Source organism: Rhagoletis zephyria, unplaced genomic scaffold (genome assembly GCF_001687245.7).
Source record: "Rhagoletis zephyria isolate East Lansing unplaced genomic scaffold, Rhagoletis_zephyria_1.1 Rzeph_scaffold_07242, whole genome shotgun sequence".
In the NCBI taxonomy this organism is placed as follows: Eukaryota; Metazoa; Arthropoda; class Insecta; order Diptera; family Tephritidae; genus Rhagoletis; species Rhagoletis zephyria.
Window position 1 is genome coordinate 5,027 of NW_016164325.1, and position 22,394 is coordinate 27,420.

Below are 22,394 nucleotides of genomic sequence, written 5' to 3' on the forward strand. Positions count from 1 at the left end.
AAGTAGCCAGTAAATATATCTTGCTCTTGGTTAATCACAAAAGTTTAAGTTTCCTGAGGAAAATGCATCCTCTTCTGTAATTCTGGGAAGTTGCACTCAGGTCATAAGTATTTTCCTTTCTCTATAATTACATACACAATGCACACATTCATATATAAAATGCGGGTATTTTTTCATTTTTCTACATTGCAAAGAAAGAAAATCTCAAGCACTTAGCCAATAAGTAATCTGCTTATATCCGCTAATAAATTACAAATCAACTTATAAGCTTGCCATTTGGTATTTATACGTCTTCTTTGTTTCATTCATTTCTTTCAGCAAACAACTATAGAAAAAGGACGACGAGGGAGATTGAAAGCGCAAACGAAAAGAAGTTCAACAAAACTGGAGCAGTTCATAGTTTTGGTTATTTACAAATCTTGTTGATTTGTTGATTTCGAGAAAAGTTGTATCATTAGCAAATCAGGGCAGGAGCCGAAAAGACGACAACCGCAACGCCAAAGGAAGTAAACAAATACACATAAACAGAAAAGCGAAGTCACTAAGAAATTGGGAAAGGGACGGTAGTGGTGGAATTAGGAACGAAAAGTTTGCGCAGCAACAAAAGTTGAACAGCAGAAGTTACGAGGAATAATGACATCAAGAATGGTAGGTTTAGTAGCAGAGGAAAATTCAATTGTGTTGTAGTTGGTACTAGCAGCAAAATCGAATCATCAGAGTAAACACTGGGGCCATAATATCAAGACAAGTACGAGGACAAACCCGCCAGCAACAGCAATAAAAAAGAGGCGCACGCCAGCATAATCTTAGTAGAGAATAAACCAAGAAAACTAACAACATCAACATCAATATTGTATAGTAGCCAGACGTAAAAGTGCCGAAAGATGGACAACGGCAAAGATCAAAGCATTAAACAGCTAAAGAAATTAAAAAGTTGAAGGATAAGTAAAAGAACACAAAAAGAAGGCAAAGAGTAATCACAAGAAGTAAGAAGCCAGAAGCATCGCTCACCATCCGCGAAAACATCTGCAACACAGGCCAAGTCAAAAAGACTTGTGCAACACTAGAGCAGCAGCAGCGGCGGTGTCGGCGTTGTTGGCGTTGTCGGCGTTGGCAGCTGTGGCGCCAATACAGCACAGGATAATGTGCGCGCTGACTGTCAAGCCGCATAAGCAATGCCACAAATGGACGGAGGAGCAATGTGATGACAGCAGAAACAGCAATATCGACAACAACTACAACAATCTCAATGCCTGTGACGAGGAAAATGTTCAACAGCAAATTCAGGAACCAAACCAACAATTGCAACAAACACTCGTGCATGAATCAATGTTGGGAAGACAACATCAACGGAAACAGCGTGACAAAAGGCAATGGCAGTCAACGTGCAGTACGCGCCGTCGAGCAGGAATCAAGTGGAAAATTATAATATCAACAATAATTTTGCTATTATGCCGCATAAGTGAGTACAATACATACAAATTAAGCGAATGAATGGCAAAGTCACTTACATATGTACATATATACTTATGTACGTACACAGTACACACCTACCGACAGAAATAAATGAAAAAATAAATAAAGCAATTGCATCTGCGAGGAATGTAGTAACAACACAGCAGCAGCATTAAACACAATACGTTGCATGTAATTGTACACTTAATAGGAGCACTTGAGTATAAAAACAATGTACATATTTATGTACTTACAAAAATATCCTTAATTCTTTCGAGTAGATCTGTATAGATATTGTGCGCTGAGCACTGCACAAAGCACCAACATACATACATACATACGACTTTGTTTGTGAAATACATATGTACATAAGGTGCATTTTTTTGTAAGCGAGTGACAAAAGAACGCTCAACTCGGATAAAATTTCCCTTTAGCTACTTAAGCAACCCTTTTTGGTAGCTGGCAAGAAAATGTAATTAGTTTAACGGGATTTAAATAAAAAAAAATTGAAATGAGTAATTATGCGAGGTATTTGCGTAATATGCATACTTTTTTAAAATATATTTATATAAAAATTTCCCTCTCCACTTTTCCATTAACAATTTACAATGGAGCAGTTTTTTCACTTAACAACACTACCCTTTGAGGTCGCTTTTTTTAACCGACCTGGCTGAACTCGGATAAATAGCCGAGTTTGTGTTGTTGCTTTGTGTGTATTTCGTCATTTGAGCGAGTGTTCTTTTGTTGCAAAAGAATGCGCCTTTAGTATGTATGTGGCCAAAAGGAAGTGTGTAAGGAAAAGAAAACATAATTGGTTGATGTAAATATCCACATAATACAGATCAGCCAAAGAAATGAAGAAATATAAAACATATTTGTTACCAGGGCCGGGCAGTGGCAGGGGAAACGCTTGACATGCATCACCTCTTCCCCTACCATGCAGCTATAGCAGAAGTCGTGTGCGTGGTAGCCCATCCGCTTAACGCGTATTCTTATTAAGCAGTGCCGAAAAATAATACAGCACTGATAATGGGATGATCAATTAAGATTAGATCTATTCTCGTTGTTGCATATCCAGGTTTGCTTAGTAACCGAAAGAAAGATTCTCTGGCTTATCTGTCTTCTTTTATGCGCCTGCGATCCGAAAAGGTTGGATTGCACATTTTAAGCAGCTTCTATAAGCCTTTCGGTAGACATCTTCCGCTTGCGAAACTTCGTTCTTGGCACACAAGTGTGTCCTTGTCTGGGGCAACCACATAATTCTGAACTAACCTGAGTTTTTTTGTCTTCAAATTTTTTTTTCCAAACCTCTAGGAAATTGTCGAGGTTTTTGTAGAAGATTCTTGCCCCGTCTAGTCATATTTCATTATACCCCCACCCACTTGTTTCCTGCGTGCGCACCTAGTTGAAACTAATTCAGCTTCAGATTTATGAAAACCCATAATTCGTGTATGCTTGCCTACTAATAAAATTTTGCAACAAGATTGCTAACAATTTTTCATCTAGAAAATGCCGGTCACGTCGCATCACTCGCCAAGAGCTTACTTACCTGTAGTCCAAAGTACGTACCTAAGTTATCCTTGGAAATTGCCTGAATACTCTGTTAGCGAAGTACAATTACTCATAATGCTCTCTGCGTGCTCTTGTAGTTTTAAAATAACATACATATGTACATATGTACGTATGATAAATGCATACATTCGTTGAAGCACATTACAATACAATTGTAGATAAAATATACACAAATAGACTCCTAGCCTTACGAACAAATAACAAAAAAAAAAAATACCAGAACAAAATGTAAAACAGCAATAAAAGCCAAACGAAAGAGAAATAAATAAATGGACATAACTGTAAAGCCAAATAAATTACAGCAATTTATAATTTTTCCAGCTTTCCTTTTCACATTTCGCCCACAGCTTTTATACGAAATCTCTTTCATATTCCAGCTCTTATTTTCTCTGTTTTGTTCTACTCCTTTCATGCTCTTGGCTGTTTTCCATTATGCTTATCTGTGGCTGGAAATATTTTGCATTGTCTGCATTGTCGCCAACAAAAGGTCACGTGCTCGCCATTCGAAAGGGTCGTCTCATGTCCCCAAGCTCATTCACTGCCTTAAGCGGAGATCTTCATGTGCAGATACAATTCAGCGGTGAAGATGTGGCGGCTGCCGTTGCACTCGGTAATGGTGCTGTGGGCGTGATAGGAGATGGGACTGATGGCGGCCATGAAGTGCCGGCTGATGGAGCAAACGTGGAAAGCACGTCACAGGAACAACAACGGGCCGAACGACAACGACTACAGCACGCACGCTGAATCCATTAGATGGGATGAGTTTTCGTCAAGTGGGTGGTGCATTGGTGGATTGGGTGCTGTGGAGAATACCATTACAAGCACTTTGGTAATTAGTAAAATCATTGATGATTTTGCGGATACTATGGAGACGACGACCAGGAATGATACAGCCGCATATGCGTCATCCATGGAGAGTGCACAGTTCAATGGCAGCTTAACGAGCATATCGAGTGCGGAAGTAACAACGCCATCACCGTCTAATTACACCCACAATCAGCTTGACGCAACGAGAGTGTTGCACCGCAAGCGCAAAGAAATTGTTCAGAATATTCCTGTCTTCCCCGATCCGCGAAACAACGTCACACAAATATCCGTGCCCTGTCAGACATTCACACGCGGTGGTCTCTACGAAATGCAGGTTGTCACCAACTTAAAATCAACCGCGACCGTGTCTAACGTCAATAGCAGTGCTCATGAACCGCTACCCACGATGACCACGACTACGTTGATGCCCGTCGTCGATGAGCGCTTGCGTCAAACACTCGACGTCCGATGGCCCAGCGCTGACATGCAAGTGGAGCCGACACGCTTGCGCACCTACCCCGAGCAGCCGGTTGTGGTGACGTTGCGCTTTCCGGAGGTGAATTGTGAGCGCGCATGCATGAGAGCAACTCACTAGATTTGCCGCAATTTTGGCTGGAGCTTATCTACTGCGGCAAGCAGCGTAACTGCAATGAAGTGTTGCCACAAAACATCAGCAAATCGAGTATCTTGTATATGGAACAAGTGCGTGGCTATCCCAAGCATAAAGCCGTGCATCTGGGCTGCGAACTTTTTGGTTTGGCCGGTAATTACGCAGTGCAGTTGCGACCGATGGTGCCGGCGCCGAATGTGCCCATTACGCGTCGCTTTCTCAGCGTTGACTGGAGTGATAAGTTTGTTTTTAATGTTTACGCGCGTAGCATTTTTCCCTGCGACCCACATACGGGTATTGGTGTGCTATATGAATATCCGTCTTGCATACTCGAGCAAGGCGATCGGGTGCGAGTTTTTGCAAAATTGCGCGCGGATGTGGCGTCACTTAAGCCGCCTACAACATTGCACTATGTGGCTGAACAACGCGTGGTGAAGAGTCATCATTCGCTCTACTTTAGCTGTGAGCTGTTCACTGAGAAATTTGTGGAGTACTGCTTCGTCTATGTAAGCCAGGCTATTTCCGGGGCAGTAGCTGATGTACGGATGGACTGCGTGCCGACATTGCCAGTTAGCGGTAAGTACAACATTACTCAATCAAACAAAATCTATAGTTAATTATGCGGAAAGTAAAGTTGGGCTTCTGCGTAAAACTGTCGCGCTAAGTACGTAAACCTTAGAAAAGATAGGCAACTTATTTGAAACATTTCTTAACTTTCTTTTGTCGGAACTAATGGGCCAGACGCTGAAGAAAAAAAATAAAAATTACTGTAGAAAACCTGTCCAAAACTGTAGAAACATCCATTTAAAAATCATCCATGTTTGTTTCTTACAGCGACCCTTGTTGGTTCCTAAAGACCTGCGAGTGTTCATCTCTCAACACACCGCTGCCAAATGTCTCATGTAGGGGGGTTTCATGTATGCCTATCACAGTTAGATGTGCATATATACTAAATGCCACGAAAACTGACCAGTCAGTAGTCCCACAAGTTTTTTGCAATCCCATATGTTCACTGAAAGAAAATACCTAGTAACAACCACCGGCTTTTGCGGAGCGAAATATTCATCCAGTAACTGCCTGTGGCTTTGGATAACCGAAGATGGGACTATAACTGGTTGTCAACATTGCAGTACCTCTTCAGCAAACGCAACGGTGGCCTGCTGTCCTGTGGCAATTTCCGTAGAAGCACATGCTTATTTTGGTGGCAATAAGATAGTAATCTGAGGCGATGTTTAGTCCTCCATCGATTATCGATTTGGTTCTATCTTAAGTCCGCTTTAAGCGCTCATAGAAGAGGTGTTTGGCCACATACTCCTAGCCTTCCATTGGGGCGAAAATGAACCCGATAATGAAAATTTAAAAAAAAAAATAAAATAAAATAAAAATAAAAAAATCAAGGGACACTACTCTCAGTAGCGCACCCTTACATGATAGCTATAGTAGACACCAGAAGGGCCTACGCGGTTTCTTAAATGACGGTGATGTCAGCCTTAGTCCATCCTGAGAACATCAACCAGCTGGGCTCAGGTAACTTCCTTTTTAAGGTTCCGGACCTTGTGCATGTTCTCAAATAACAGTCCTTTAAAGTTTGTTGCGGTCATCATCAAAATAGGGGGTGTCATCCGGGGCTTCGTTTTCCTTTTAATTGGAATTCGATTTTACGTAGCGGTTCCCAAACGAAGCGCACAAAAGATGCTGGCTTTATTTTAATAGGTACACGTTTACATACCACTACCACTTTCCTTTAGCTGCACCTCGCGGTGGGCAAACGCTGTAGACTTCAATGAACCTTTCAACCGAATGAGTCGTAGTTGCCTCGACATTAGGTTAGACTAATCCTGAAATCCTGAAATTGGCAACTGTAGAATCAGAGTGTCACGGTCAAGTTCCCTATGTGTAGGAGGTTGCCGCCTGAAATTCGGCATGGAAAATAACGTCCAGACCTGAATATTTCTTTCAGGGAGTCCGACTCCAGCACCACCTATACGAACCAGTCTCTTTTGATTGCAATTTTCGCTGTGTACTACATCACAATATCATATCAAAGCATATCATTACATAGCTTATCGCATAACAGGCCTATGAATAAACCCCTAAGCACGTTGTAGAGCTTGTTGTATTTAAATCCGAAATTTTATATATATATATATGGTTCATTATGTCTTTAAAAACAACTTTTGTTAGCAAAATAATATTTTTATTTTTAGTCTTCTTCATTACCAATATAAGTACGTACAAATAATAACACTTGAAATTTAATTTTTGGAAAAATTTTATAAAAATACAGACCTTTTACTCGATTTGTAAAAAATTTGAACTTCAAATAAATTTAAGTGAAAGGTATGTGATTTTAAGAAAAGGCAAAAGCTTAATTTTTATTCATACGGCCTAATGTAATTTTGTTCTCTTTATAAAAAAAAATGTGTTGTGTGTGATTGATTTTCGTATACTTAGTACATTAGTGTTAGTGTAATTAGTAATTTAAGTATTATTTATTTTTCACTCATAAATATTTCGTTCATGTACAAAAATACCGCCTTTCTAACGAAAATTGCAATATTTAAGGAACTATTAATTGCAAATAATTTGAAAACACTACCTCTTTGACCGAAATTAAATTTTCTGTAAAATTAGTACCTGATCGTTAGTATTTCACCTTTCAGTATTATATTAATGTACAAGACTGACAATATTTTTCACTAAAATTGCAACTAACTTGTCCTGCAAAATTTTATATAAGGACCTTTTTTTTTGTACAGAACTAAATTGACGATCCAAGTAAACTAAGAAAAAAGAAAATTTAACACCTTGAACTTTGATGAACTAGGGCTAGCCTAAAATATTGACCGTAAATTTTTATCTTAAGCACAGATTTTTTGAAGCATACCGAAACATATTTTTTGCTTTTAATAAACAATAACACACAATAATTAAACAATAAAAATTCAATAAAATTAGATTTTCTGCTCACCCTAATGCTCAGGCCTAGAGCATGATCTGGTCTTTCAAAGATTCAGCAACATTTTGACCATCCTCTAGCAGTCAAGCTTGGACGAAGGGAAATATATAAATCGGCCGATTTGAAACGTTGAAATGCCGACATCATTTTATGTAGAAAGAATGCTTTCAGTCTTCATCAATTGACATTCTAGTGCCAGTTAGAGTCATAGTAATTTAAGCTAAATTACTTAATACTTTTTAGGAAAACAATGCTCCACATTTTGAATCAATCCATATACAGTATCGGTCATATCTATAGCACGCCATTTCAAAGTGATATTGTTTATTTAGTGATTATGTTTATTTATATATTTTTAAGAATTTTCAATTAAAATATAGTTCTTTCTCTAACATAACCCATATAAACCCAAGTTTAACAATTTGTAGAAAACTACAAAAAAGTGCAACAAATTTTCATAAAAATTTCAAACTTTTTTCTCCGAGGTGTTAGAATTTTTCTGAATACACAGTTTTATAGCATAATCAATTTTGTCTGATAGATGTGCAAGTTTCAAGTGGCTAGAAGTTACCGTTGATTTTTTAGATTTTTTTTCGCCAAAGGTGTTGCGGTTTTCTTCCATATACAAATAAATTGAGTTTATTCATTATATGGAAGCCAATGCGACAAAAAAAATCTAAAAAATTAACGGTAATTCGTAGCCACTTGAAATTTGCACACTATCAGACTAAAATTGCAGGGGCTAAAAAACTGTGTACTCAAAAAAATTCTAACACTTCCGAGAAAAAAGTTTGAAATTTAGGTTAAATTTTGTTTCACTTTTTTGAAGTTTTCTACAAATTGTTTAACTTGGGTATATATGGGGTTTGTCTGAGAATGAACTAAATTTTAATTGAAAATTCTTAAAAATAAATAAATAAACATAAGTGGCACACAATATCACTTTGAAATGACGTGCTATAGATATGACCGATACTGTACTTACTTAACTTAAGGCCTAGTACATAAATAAGTACATATGCGTAGTACATTCAATGTCTATGATCACTTTGTACTGAAAATTGTATAACGACCTCGACTTGAATAACATTAGATCACATTTGAATAAACCGCTGAACATGTATGTACATACATACATATGAAATGTGTAGGCACTCGCGTTTAATTACGTAATGTGCACTTGCTTATGTATATGCTTGTTGTCAGTTCGTTGGCGTAATGTAATGAAGACCGCAGTAATATTGCATATTTGCTTGGCAACACAAGTACATGAAGTTCATAAATGCCAACGAATATGGGTCATAATGGATAGAGTCAAACAATAGGAATCGCTTAAAGAATTGATTCATTGTATATGTAAGTATGTACATACGAGTGAGTGCATGTCTGCGTGCGAATGCTAGCACATTGTTATATTGCTATCTATTTGACAGCTCGTGAATTCAGGGCATGCACAGAACGCACTAATACGCGCATATGCCTTGAGGGTGCAACGGCATCGGCATCGACGACGGCATCGACGATTATATCCTTGCATACACAATCCAGTTGGATATGCCTGTTGCCCCGAGGGGTTGATGGCTTTGTGAAATTGTTGTTGCTGATGTTGCATTATACGCTCTTTATTGTCAAATGTTGTGTAGCAGCCAACTAACAACGCCCACAGCGTAGTATTTGTAGACTCTGGGTCTGTGGTATTATCAATACAACAATGTATATATATTTGCTGTAAACACTTGTCTTCCAAGCGACCACCCACTAAACATCCTTGCGTGCAATACCAGTCGCATATACATACATATAAACTATATTTTATATTTATGGCCATCCACTAATCGCCCCAGTTAGATTGGCGTCCCGCACACTTGACGCCCACGCATCGCCGCATGCTTATCAATAACAACATGAAGTAATATCAATATCATAAAAAATGAGAAAACTAACCGCATGTGTCATAGTTTCCATTATTAATGCGATTTTTTCTATCTTTCCTTTTTATATCTCTCATCCGTTCGTCGGCTGCTTTGGAATGCTGCGTATTATGATGACGTCTCAATACTTGTGCGCCACTCTACAACATTGCATGGATTGATGAAATATGGCGGCGTTTGCCTTTGCATCCTCGTTGTTGTTGATTCGTCTCAATTTTCCTACTGTCGATATGACAGACTCCGACACTGGCGGCTGGGGACCGTGGAGCGAATGGACACCATGCTCGACGAATTGTCTAGGTGGCACGCGTAATCGCTATCGGTTTTGTGACTCACCGCCACCGCGATATGGCGCAAAGTTCTGTGAAGTAAGTAAATATATACATATACATATATGTAAGTGTAACTAAACAAGTGTCAAGGATAGCGGAAAACCAAAAGCAAAACATACAGCAGTCAGCCAACCCCAGAATCCCCGCACCAAGCAATCTCTTAAATGACCGTAACTTCCACAGCTTCCGACCAGCTAAAGTTTTTTTTCTTTGTTTTTTGCATCCTATCGCTGGACCAACGCATCGTTAGACCACTTTGTCGCCTGGCAAGCCACTGACTAATGGCATTCTGTGGTGCATAATTTAAAACTTTTCCGCGCATTTAGTTAAGTGTTTTTTCTTTTATTTTTCTATAAAGCTAAACGAGTCACATTACCGTCGTATTTTGTTGTTGTTGTGTACGTGCACATTTGTTGTGGGGAAACTTTTAAAGAACGCGTCTGCATTTCTGGTGGATCGAATGCTGCAGTTACTCACGCACATTTATCCCTTGTTTTCCGCTATTCCTTTACTGTAAATTTATAGTTGTAGTTTAAGTTAAACATTTAGATTTTAATGAGTGCAATCAAGAACGGTGTATAATTCCACTGTTGGCAAGTTACATTGTTTGCTGTCGTTTGCTGCAAAAACGTCATAACTAAAAAGATCAAAAATGATTTCGTAGGTGACACAAGTGACCGATAGTTCGAAATTTTAACACTAAGTTAGAAATTCTAATAACTACACCAAAAAAGTCCGAACAACATTCCACGAAATTTTTTTTTAAGCAGTCGCCCCCCTCGGAAATCAAAGTCAAACGTCTGGGTCAAACTGTAGCTTCTTTCAAGGTTAGTCTAGGTTATAGCTCGGTGAGTCACTCAATTAGACATTGCATTGTTTTCGTTACCACTTAATAGATTTTTCCTGAAACTTTGAATGCAAACTAAAGTCCCCAGGTTGCTAAGTGTTGATAAAATTAGAGATATTTAATTCTTAGCATTGCAAGAGGCCTGGCGGATAGAACCATCAGTATAGAAAATACCATTGCCATTTCAACCTTGTGTTGGTTGGTTTCAGTGTTTCATAGTACTACTATGATAGAATGAGCGCATTTGCATTATTTTGATGTACTTTAGTGGGAATGATAAGTACCTATGCCTGTCTAGTTTTCTCGGCCAAACCATATTGATTCCCTAATGAATTTTCTGATGTCACTTAAAGTAGATCCTGAAATATCTGCTAGTTTTGTTTGTATGTGTCTACCCAGCGCTTTATGTCTAATAGCCGCTAGAGCTGAGCATTCACAAAGGAAATGCTGAACGCTTTCCTCGCTACCCTCCATTCGACAGCTGTGGCAAGCTCTATTATATGGGAGTCACATTCTCTCTGCATTGCACGGTTTGCCTATGGACCAGTGGCCCGTAATGGTTGCTACAAATTTAAATACTTCTGCCCTTGATCTATTAAGCAGGTCTGGTGTCTTCATCCTGTTATAGTCAGGCCAGTATTCCCTAGCTATTTTGCAAGTCCAACCACCTTCTCCTTGCCAGCCCAAGCAAATGCAAACTAATTTCTCTTTAAAGGAATACGAGGGGTAATACCTGTGCAACAGCCTTAGATTATTCCAAGTAGGCTCCTGCCGTCGCCGATTAATCGGCCTTCGATGCTCCTATGGTCGGGACCCAGACAATAATTCATTCATTCATAATTCCGTTTTACACTTCTGGACTAGCTGGGATTTGGTGAGCGGTGATGCTAGTGCTAACAGAGACGCTTGACTTTCAGAGTATATTATTGTATTCTTAATTCTGCGATGCCTTCTCCTAGAACCTTACAAGCTTCAAGGATGTCTATGACTTCCGCTTTCTAGACGGAGCGACAAGGAGACGCTGAGTTCCTCGGACTATACACCTGTAGAGAGGGATTGCCTCTTTATCGGCCACTCTGCTTTATCGGCCACATCTGGATAGGATTCTCATCTGTATGTTTTAGAAACTGAGATTAGATATCATATATTCGGTCTTTTGTCGTGATTGTATTTCGTTGGAGCTCGTCCCGTGCCTGAATTGGCTTGTTTCTTATAGTCCTGACATTCTGAGTCTAACTGCTGATTTCGTAGTCACTTCTTTAAGGGGGAGGTCAATAGGGATTAAGTGTAAGATTGTGTTTAACGTCGGGCAGGACCTAAGTGCGCGCGTTGTTCCTGCCACACTGCTCTTTGCAAGCTACCTAGTTTATTTACATTATACTTTTTGTTTATATCCGGCCACCAGACTAGAACCCCGTATATCCACATCACCAGTTTCGGTTTTAGTCACCAATTTCTGCTAAAGATTCTCTTGCCGGCTAATGTATGTTATGTGGGCCTTCTCTATAGGATATTCGATGTTGATTTTCCAGTTCAGTTCGGCGTCAAGCACGGCTCCAAAATACTTCGCGTTAGAAGATAGATTGAGCATCTGACCATCTATCTACGGTACTTTGAACTGGGGTATTTCATTCCTATTTGTAAATAGCATAAGTTCGGTCTTCTCTGGCTTACACTTAGCCCGCTTTCCTTGGCCCAAACGTGTAACTTTTCCAATGCTCTTTCGAGTATTTAGCTTACAGTTCAGAGGAATGGGCCCAGAACTGTCAGCACCACATCATCGGCGTACGCCACAACTTTGTTGAGGTCTTTCAGTATTCCATTCAACGCTATTACCCATAGCAATGGAGGGAGAATGCCTCCCTGTGGGGTGTCTCTACTCACATGATGGGTCAACGAGCCATTACCATTTGTAGCGTGAGTTATTCTATTGTCTAGCATCGATTGTATTCATCTGCAGACACTGTCATCAACCCCCAGTTTCTGCAGGGGATCTACAATGGTGCTGACCTTGATATTATTGAATACGCCTTCAGTGTCAAGAAAGGCAAAAAGAGTATATTGCTTGAAGTGGAGAGATTTTTCTACGAGGCCCACCACTTCATGCAGAGTGGTTTCCGTGGATCTTCCCTTAATATGCGCAAGTTGCGCATTTGAAATGGTCGCTTCCCCTAGCTGCGATCTTGTATAGACACCTTATAGCCTTTCCATTGTTTTAAATAAAATTCCTGACTTAGGAATGAACACCACCTTCTCCAACTTTTTGGAATGCAACTTATATCATGTCCCCACCGGAGCTAACCACGTAGTTATGGCTATTGAGTTGGTTCTCCCGATAACCCACTTGATTTAGCGAAGTTTCGCCATATAAAAATGACAGCACTCTACCATTTCACTGAGATGGTTAAAAGCTAACCAACTCGAAACCACGTCGAAAGTCTGATACAACCCTGTGTTTTCCCGCCATCTGTGGGTCATTAGCGTTAAAATGTAAAGAATTCGTTCCTTACTAGTGTTTGGACTCAACTAAGATCAGATTAGATTTACTCCGGTTTTTGAAAAAATTTGGAATCTACTCCTCTACTCCGCTTGACTTCAAATCTATTCCGTTTTTTTCATTCATGTTATGCCCCTCTTGGGGCCGTTTTTTGAGTGTTCACCACCGGTTTCAGTAAAAAAATTGAAAGTTAGCCAAATCTGTAACTCTTTCATAGCATAAAGTAACTTCGTTATTTTTTGATGTATGGCTGTACAAATTGCCGGATGCAGAACTTTACTTAACTTGTTAAAAAATATATGTAGAATGAAATTTATATAAAGTAGAAAAGGTTTGCTTTTTAAAAAATTAAGTGTTAGATGCGTTCTACTATATAGGAAATGCTAAAAATTACCTAAATATGTAACATATTATCCTTACATTGCCCCGCGTTCTTATTTTGCATGAATAGAAAATATTTTAGTCAAACAATTAATGTCAGAAACAAAAATAAAAAATTCAATCTAGTACAGAAAATTTGTTTTTGCTCCGATTTTTGCAGTAATTTAGTCCGGAATCGATTTTTGGAGGTCCGAACACTGTTCTTTACATTTGTACTGTTTTATAAACCTCAAACCGCAGTGTGGACAGCAATAGTTAGTGATGTGGTTAAGTTCGATTTGAGATGGTTAACTTTTTGTGGGACATGCACTTAGAGTAATGGTGCCTTTGAAATATAGAGCTTAATAGTAGTTTGTTCCTTTACCTGTAGCATTCCCGGAATTATACCATCTAGCGCCAATAAAGAAGAAAGTGATTCACAGTTTTTGTTTTGCAGAAAATTGAAGTTTACATTTTTTGTTGTTGTCATAAATATTTCAGTTATTTTATGTGAATATTCTATATTAACTTTTTACTTTTAATTTGTTAAAAGTTTTCATATTTTGTTAATAACGGCCAAGATTCGCATTTAATTAAGATAACACTTGCTTCCGCCGATCATATCTCATTTCATTTACTTAATCAACACATTTTTCATTTCAATTTAAGTAAGTTTGTTCAGGAAATTAACTAATAAAGCCCGCTACTTAATTGCAAGCGGAAATCTATAGTGAGCCAAGCGGAAGCGCTCGCTGAGAAAACTTTGCAGAAACTTATTACGCAGTAGTTAATTACACACTGAAACTTAGTTGACACGCTTCAGCCCAATGCTCTTAAGTGCAGGTTACTGTACCGACAACAATACTGCACTCAAATTAAAAGCAAAAGCAAAAGACGCGAACAACAAAACACTTTTGATATAAGCGGATTGTAAAGATTGAGGCACAGGGTGCCACCTATTGAGGAAGTAAGTAATCATAAAGATTATAAACTCTGTGGAAAATACTTGCATTGGCAGCAGCCGTAAAATGGGTGAGAAAACAAAAGCAGCGCACAAAAAAACGAAGAAACACACAAGAACCACAAAAAAGGAGGCAATATATGTATGGGTGAAAAAATGTGTGTTTTAAGTGCCTACTATGTGAAATAATGCGAAGAACAAGAAATATACAGAAACAAAACAAAAACCGAATGCATAGTGTTATGTTCAAAAAAAAAACAAATAAGGCAAATATTTAGTAGTGAGTAAAAGTAGCTAACAACAGCAATAACTCATTGTAAGTGAAATTAGTTTTTGCGCTAAACAAAGCCCGTTTTTTCCACCCACATGTACATATACGCATACATATATTGTAAAGAAAAACAATGCAAATGATAACACTGACATGCGTAATATATTGTTCTCGCATGTACTTACATGCATACATATATTGCGCTTGTTGTTGTTGTTAACCCATTTTTAGACATTTTTGTTTTTCGTTTTTTTTTTTTTAATTCACATATAGTACAATAGCTACTACATACTATAATGCGGCAAATAGAGGTTTACTTTTATGATGTTTTTGTTTTTGTACATTTTTTTTCCGTGTTTCTTTCATTTCCGCCCGCCGCAGAGTTGCATTTTGTCTATATGCGGAAATTATAATTTCGCGCCTGACTGCTACACCAACGCCATGCTGGGCGTTCAACGGAGCCACATCAAAGCTGTCAGATGTCGAGCGCCCTAAAGAGAATGGGTGATTGTTGGGAATTTGGAGGAGGCGGCAGCGATGTTGGTGAACAAGTTGGCTGGTAAGGGTTTCGCCTGAGTATGAAAGCTCTGTCATAAAGCGATTTGTGCCGGCCAACGCAGCTATAGTGTCTGTGTGCACAAGCGCTTGCCTGAAGCATTCATTGCTGTTCTCTTTATTGTTGCTGCCTTTTGTTCGCTCGCACTCGTGGTTAGGCGTGCGGTTTACATTGTTGTTAAGCGGCGCTTGCTGTTGTACTATATGAATGTACATAAGTACATGGATAGTTTATTTGCCTTTAGGGAAGGTGTCAGCGTTCCAACACTTGAACTAGATTGTGCTGAGAATTTACGACGGGTCGGTTTTTGTGTTTTTCTCTTCTTTATAAGGCAACGTTGCCAAAGTCAACGCCAACGCAACATCCTCCATCCTCGTTGATGACATCATCAACATTGTTGTTTTATTGTTTGCTATAAAGTAGGGGTTTTTTTTTTAGAGGTATACACATTCGCAGATCTCTACATAACCAAACAAACACAGCAACAGCAACCACTACTCCAATAAGATATGTAAGTGGAAGGCAACATCGTTGTTACAATTCATAGCAACATTTGCGGGATGCGACCCACAGGGGCAAGCATGTTCGCACAAGAAGGTGTTGCTGAGTAGTTCGCATTACAACTTAATATGTATATTAGATGAGTATGGGTGCTGGCTGGTGTATATTTACAAGCTACATTGTTGGATCTTATTTATAACAGTATTTAAAATTATTACGAGAATCTGTGTGAAAGTTTTTAGTGCAAAGCGTTGTTCGCGAAGATCAGCGCAACGTAGAAAGCTTTTACATGTGTAACTAAAACTTTTAAGTGGCAGTGCCATAAATGGACGCATTGTTGGATGGACTGAGAGTGGATGCTGCAGTGTTTTCATATTATTGAAAAATGCAGTAAATATGTATGGTAATCTGGTTGAAGTTTAGTGATAACAGCTACAAGTTTTCGCACTACTTAAGCCTGCCTAAATCGGCCAGCTTATAAGTCGCTGTCTTCAAGTCCAACTCACCATAAGGGAAAGAAGTTTTAGTTTGTTGGGTTTCAGAGAGGGGTCAAGTAAAAAGTTAGTTGGTTATCATTTGGTTCCGAATTTGTTAAGCGTCATAATGGCCGCCTGGCTGTCGTAGTATATATATGTATATATATATATATATATATATTTCAGTAGCAGCGACAACAGGTAATTTTAGGCTGTCAATAGCTTCTTATATGGCCACCAGTTGGGCTTGAAATATTCCCAATAGTTCCATGAAGACGCCCCCTACTATTTTGTTTTCCAATTTGTAGCCGTCTGTGTAAAATCTTATGGCGTCTTCAGGTCCAGGTACTCCTTCTATTCACGATTCTCTGCTTGGTATAGCCATGCTAAAACCTTATTTAAAAGTGAGCATTGGTACACAGTAGTCTGTTTTGCTTCGTGATTGCTGGTTGATAGGAATTACCGCTGTCTAGCTTCTAAGCTCCTGCAGTCCTAGGCCTGATTTCACAGCATATTGCCTTCCCATAATATCCACGGGTAGCACGTTTACAATCGAATTAATTGCCTAAGTAAGTGTTGCAGGAGAGCACCACTAACGCACCCACTCCACCTTTTGTAATTTCATAATATTTAATTTCTTCCCTAGTGCTGGCCGCCATAACACTACCCCATAGTGAAGTATTGGTCTCAACACGACGGTGTATATGCTTTTGGACGATTTCCCCTTTCCCTTGCTTTGGACGATTTCACTTTTGGACGATTTCCCCTCCACAGCTATATAAGGCAACGGTGGCCTTCCGCGCCCGCTCTTTGGTGTTTTGAATTCAGATTGATGGTATTTTGCAGATTTGCTTGGGTTTATCGTGGTCTGCGGAAATTTACCGCTTCCTTCTAGCGCAAGATCATTTGCATACGTAAGCACTAACCATACACGCTTCCCCTTCCATGCCACACAGCTATGTGTTTACCTCTGCGACCCATAGAAGAAGGGATAGAACTCCCCCTTGCGAGCTGCCCCTTCCTACGAATCTGGTCTATGAAACCTTAGGTTAGGTTACGATCAGCCAGCTAGCCACGGCGTTGCTTCGCAGATACCATCAGGTTTGAAATAGTTACCATATAAACCACGACTACATTAAAACGCCCATCACTGAGTACCAGGAGTAATGTTAAAGAGCATCGCAGTCCTCTTATAAAATTGTAAGACTTTGTTTTACCCTAGTTTTGCAGCATCTTCCAGATTAGGTAGAAAGTCTGCTCCTAGGAGACTAATCCGCAGACCGCTAGGGCAGAATACGTGCAGCGGATATGTTCCATTGTCTACTTTTTTGTCCCACATCTCCTGCTGATCATTGGTCAGAGCCAATTTAAATGCATTTAAAACGCCAACCAGTAGCACATTTCTCATTAAGGGTATTAAGATTTTAACAGCTCTTCGTTCCGTCGACAGCGGCTTTCGCCGTCGCAAAACAGGCAAGGGCCTTTAAATCTTCCGTAAAACAGTTCTCTCGAGTACTCCAAGCGCCGTTTCACTGACAAATTTCGGCGCCACCTTAGCTGGCAGGCCGTCAGCTACTGCAGCTTTGTTCTTTTTCCGCAACAAGATTTACTATGCGACAACTGCCTTGTGATAAATTGGTTAAGAAAGTATGTAACTTTAATAGGGACTTTCAAACACTTCATCAGTTTGCTATCTTCCAAGACCTTAAGTGCTAATTCCAAATATGGTATCCAACAATTCGTGGACCTTTGTTTACATACCGTCAATTATAACCCTGCACAGCAACTTCAAAGATACATTGCTTGTTCGTTGATCGACTTGTTTCGGTAGCTCGGCGCTTCAAGTTGGCCGCTGACAAGCGTGCTTGTCGCGTAACAACAGTATTATGAACTAGTTTTTGTGCAACTATAATTGAGTTCTAAGTACAGTGCTTAAAAATATGCAAAGTTCACGCACAAAACACTTGCCGGCGCATTAACATACTCGTATGCATACGCTTGAGGGCGACGAGTTTTTGCTCAGCAGTCTGCTGTGTGCTGGTATTTAGCGCACACTTAACCGGCACGTTGGCAACCCATGGCTGCTACACATGTACATATGTGTGTTAACAATTTGGAGAATATGTAAATATGTGTGCGCATGCCAACTTGTTGCGTGGTTACCAAGTAACAATGTCAACATTTTTACATTTGTTTGCTCGATAAATGAAAACAAATTTCTGAGTGAAAATATTTTCAAGAGCAACGTTGACGTGTCTGCAACGGATACACTCAAAGGACATTTATTGATAAAAATCATATTTTAAACTATCTAAACGGTTTTCTTATAAATATCTAAAATTATTTCAAAATTTCGTAAATCTACATATGTATCTATTAATTACACGCAATTCGCGAAGCCGCCGCAGATTGTAGTTCAAGTACGCTGTTAAAATGCCACCGAAAAAAGGAAAAGGAAAGGGCAAAAAGGGCAAAAAAGATGAGAAGAAAGACCCAAATAAGCTGACCAATGTGGATCGCGCATTCTGCGATCTTACCATCGCCGACCTCAATCAGAAACTAGCACGCCTCCGTAGTCATCTCGCTTCTTTGGACGACAACAATATAAACCTAAAAGAGAAGCTGCGCGAGATCGAAGAAGATCACACCGATGTCGCGGCGCATTTGGAACGCACGCTCGGCGAGCGTAACGAAACAATTCATGAGCTCGAGGAGCGACTAACCGAGATCATTAAAATACGTGAAGCGGAGAATCTACAGTCAGCGGAGAAGGTAAAGGAGCTAGAGACTAAGTACAAGTCTATGCATGACCAACTGACTTCGGAGATTAAGCTGCTCAACGGTAAACTAAACTCGTTGGATGAATTTCGCGTGCAACGTGATATGCTGCTTGCCAAATTTGACGACCAAGAGACAGAGTTGAAAGAGAAGGAGCGCGCTTACGTTGAAATGGTTTACACCATGGAACAGAAGGCTGTGGTCGAGAAGGATGCGCTGAAAAAGGAGGTAGAGACCAAACTGCTGCAAGTATCTGAGGATTTCACGCGTTCCAACGAGATACGCAATGCCGGCTACACACGCGTCTGATACGTGAGAACATTGCCTTGCAGAAGGAAATTGATATATTGGTGATGTCACAAATCAAAATGCAACAACAGTTCAATGAACAAGTCATACGCCACAAGGAAATGGCTGAGCAGTATGCATCGATGGACCAGCTGAAGAAGCAATTGATACGCAATTCGCAGAATAAGATCAAAATCATCGAGAGGCTCACCGATAACTATGAAAAACTTAAGGCCAAATATGTAGAGGTGGCAAGGTATCGCAAATTGTATGAGACAGCTGTGAAACGTGACATTTGTGAGCGTTTTAACTTCAAGGATATGTCAAAAAAGATCCGCCACCTGGAACAGCGCGTCGAGGAATTGAAGATGGAAAAATCGCGCTTCATTGCAATACATCAGCAGCACGAAACGGAGATCCAGCGATTGCGTGACATTATCATACAAATAAAGACCACCGTACAATCGGCCATCGACGCCATACACAGTCCGTGTGGCAAGGAGCGTGGCAAGGATAGCGTCAAAGAAAGTATTTCACAAGATGCAATGCGCCAATTGAGACGTCATGATCTGCTCACCCAGTTGATGGAAATTGTGAGTAGTCACTCGGACGAGCTACCGCCAACGCCCTCCGTGCTAACAATCTCACGTTCCACCTCCAGCGTCTATCGTCCCGGCAAAATGGGCTTACTGCCGCGCACCGCTTCCTCATTGATGGAGATCTTTAAGCTCACGGCACACAAGGCCGCCTCTACAGACATTGCTGTGACCGAGTATCAAATACAACAGGTGGAGAGTAAGATTATACCAAAAGCACGTGAGTTAGGTGGTCAAAATTTATTCGATGTGGAAATGGGATCCACTTTGTATGCATCATCTTCGCACGAGGAACTCGAAACAGTGATGCCCGTTGAAGATGCGCAGGCGGAGGATGAGGATGAGGGTGAGTCCAGTAGCGTCGACTACGGTTCGTCAGCTACTCATACCACAGTCAAACCATCGGTGGTGTCCATTCCGGGTGGTGGCGACGGAACACCGGACACCGGCGAACGGCTTTCAGTGAGATCTTCGCGGCCATCACGTCGTTCGGAAATCGGTGAATCTGGATCGCGGCGCGCTACGGAATCAGGATCACGTGTCTTGTACGATGTTGAGTATGACGAAGGCGACGAGGAGTATTCAATTAATTTGTTTTATTAAAATTGTAAAATAATCTTTTTTTTTTGTAAAGCAACGATGTATGTATAAATGTATGTATGTATTAATACATGTGTTTTGTTAAAAAAATTATAAATATACATATAGACTATTTGTAAAAAGGGAAAGACACAGAGTTTTATTAATTTGATGTAGTTGCAATATTTGTCTTTCATTCTGTTTATGTATTTAAATACTTACATATGTATATATTTAAAAGTGCATATTAAACGTTGTTAAAATCTTTGTTTTTTTTACTACGCAGGGTCCCTCGGTGGAGACCGAGAAATGCGGCAAAGCCATCGCCGATACTTGGGATTGCATTTACGAAAGCAGTGGAGCAACTTTTACAGCGCCAATCGTACAGAGGTCAGCCAAGAGATCGGACCCGGCTGTCGTTGCGGCTGCATTGTACACTTGGGCTCGTCGAAATCAAAACGCATTTTGGCCGGTGCCACACAAAGCTGTCCAGGTCGCTCATTTTGGCTTATACAGGTAAGTGCTGGTAGTTTCTATGAAATTGCAACAAAATTAAATGGAAGTACAATTACTAGCAGAAAAATGATTCCTGCATATCGATGGCTGAGTGGAAGATCGAACTATCTCGGCAGCCAGTTCGAAAACGCACTATCTCAGAAAGGTTTTCAAGAATGTCCTACTTCAGAATTTGATTGAAGAACGCCCTATTTGAGAATTTTATAGAAAAACACCCTATCTCAGAATTCGGATCAAAAACGGTAGATAGAGCGTTTTTGAATCGAATTCCGAGAAGGGGCATTTTTCAATCAAATTTTGAAGTAGGGCGTTCAGAAATCAAATTATGAATTAGGGTGTTCTAGAAAACTTTCCTGAGATAGGGCGCTTTCGAATTGGCTGCCGAGATAGGTCGATCTTCCACTCAGGTATCGATATGTGGCTTTTTGTCAGCAATTATTTATCTTCCTTAACTGAAACAAAATGATGTGAGCGCGCACCCACAGAGGCTACGGATTTAAACCCCAAACAAACTAAGGACCATAAGCTAAGAATATTTTCCTACGTGACCTTAGAATTCCTACGATTTGCCTTCCTCGCGTAGCAATTTTTCGACGACCTTGGCGTTGACTTCCCCTTATAGCCTGAGGTGTTCGCTTTTTACTTAGTGTTTTCTTGATCTTCTATTGCATTTATCACCTAACTCTTTGCTTGCCTAAGAACTAAAGATGTTAAAAAAACTCGTTTTTCAATAATTTTTTGATATTTAGCGGACAAGGAGGTCCTCAAACCTAAAAGTTGTAAGGAGGTACTTTTCACCAATCGATGCGCATCGAAATATGTTAATACCGCAACAATTATGCTACAAGAAAAGTCTTTAAAAGTTGAATCTACAAAAAATTTCATCAATTCGGATTTCATAAATTGGCATTGTGGTAAAACTGAGCGCTTGCTACCAATCCCTGATTTTTTATTTCTTTTCACAGCACTTTAATCTATAGAAAAAGCCAGAGGTGGAATTCGATTTTTTTATTATTAATTTTTATATTTTTTTTTTTGTGCAGGATGCATACAAATGCAGATACATATGTACATATGCATGTGCCTCTCTTAATAAAATTCCTGCGCGTATTTCCTATTTTTTACTTATCCCCTAAAATTTCAAATTCCTCCCTTGTGTCCTTTTGCATTGACAACGATGATATGCATATTGAAGAACTTATATGTGGTTTAATCATCTACTTCAAATGATTATCAAATGAATTGAAGTGCAGACATACATACATACATAGTATCTACTTATGCATATATGCCCTACTGTACACTAGGGGTATTCTCTGAGTCTTGCAAAGCCCTTGCACGGTGCACGGATTGCACGGTTTGCAAAACTGTCCCATACGAAAACCGGTTTTTAGCGTGCAAATTACTATTTTTCTGCTTTCATTTGCACTGCTTTAATTTACCAGCATCATTTTTATCCTCTTATGTGCATACATACATACATATGTACATAGCTCTAGAAC

The 22,394-nt window shown here is 39.7% G+C and overlaps 2 protein-coding genes across 2 annotated transcripts in view; both read left to right on the forward strand.

The window, feature by feature from the left end:
- The first annotated feature begins 297 nt into the window (after positions 1-297).
- The window catches only part of LOC108374013 (uncharacterized), a 25,751-nt gene continuing 3,654 nt past the window's right edge, over positions 298-22,394 (forward strand). The window contains 6 exon segments of the mRNA XM_017629961.1: positions 298-1,462; positions 3,515-4,399; positions 4,402-5,020; positions 9,572-9,702; positions 20,663-20,747; positions 20,750-20,902. Of these exon segments, the coding sequence (XP_017485450.1) occupies positions 3,665-4,399; positions 4,402-5,020; positions 9,572-9,702; positions 20,663-20,747; positions 20,750-20,902 (1,723 nt within the window). The 5' untranslated portion in view covers positions 298-1,462; positions 3,515-3,664.
- Positions 18,521-20,400, forward strand: LOC108374014 (uncharacterized protein C9orf117 homolog). Its single transcript, XM_017629962.1, is given in 2 exon segments — positions 18,521-19,211; positions 19,214-20,400. Coding segments are annotated over 2 exon segments (1,830 nt in total). The 5' UTR covers positions 18,521-18,568.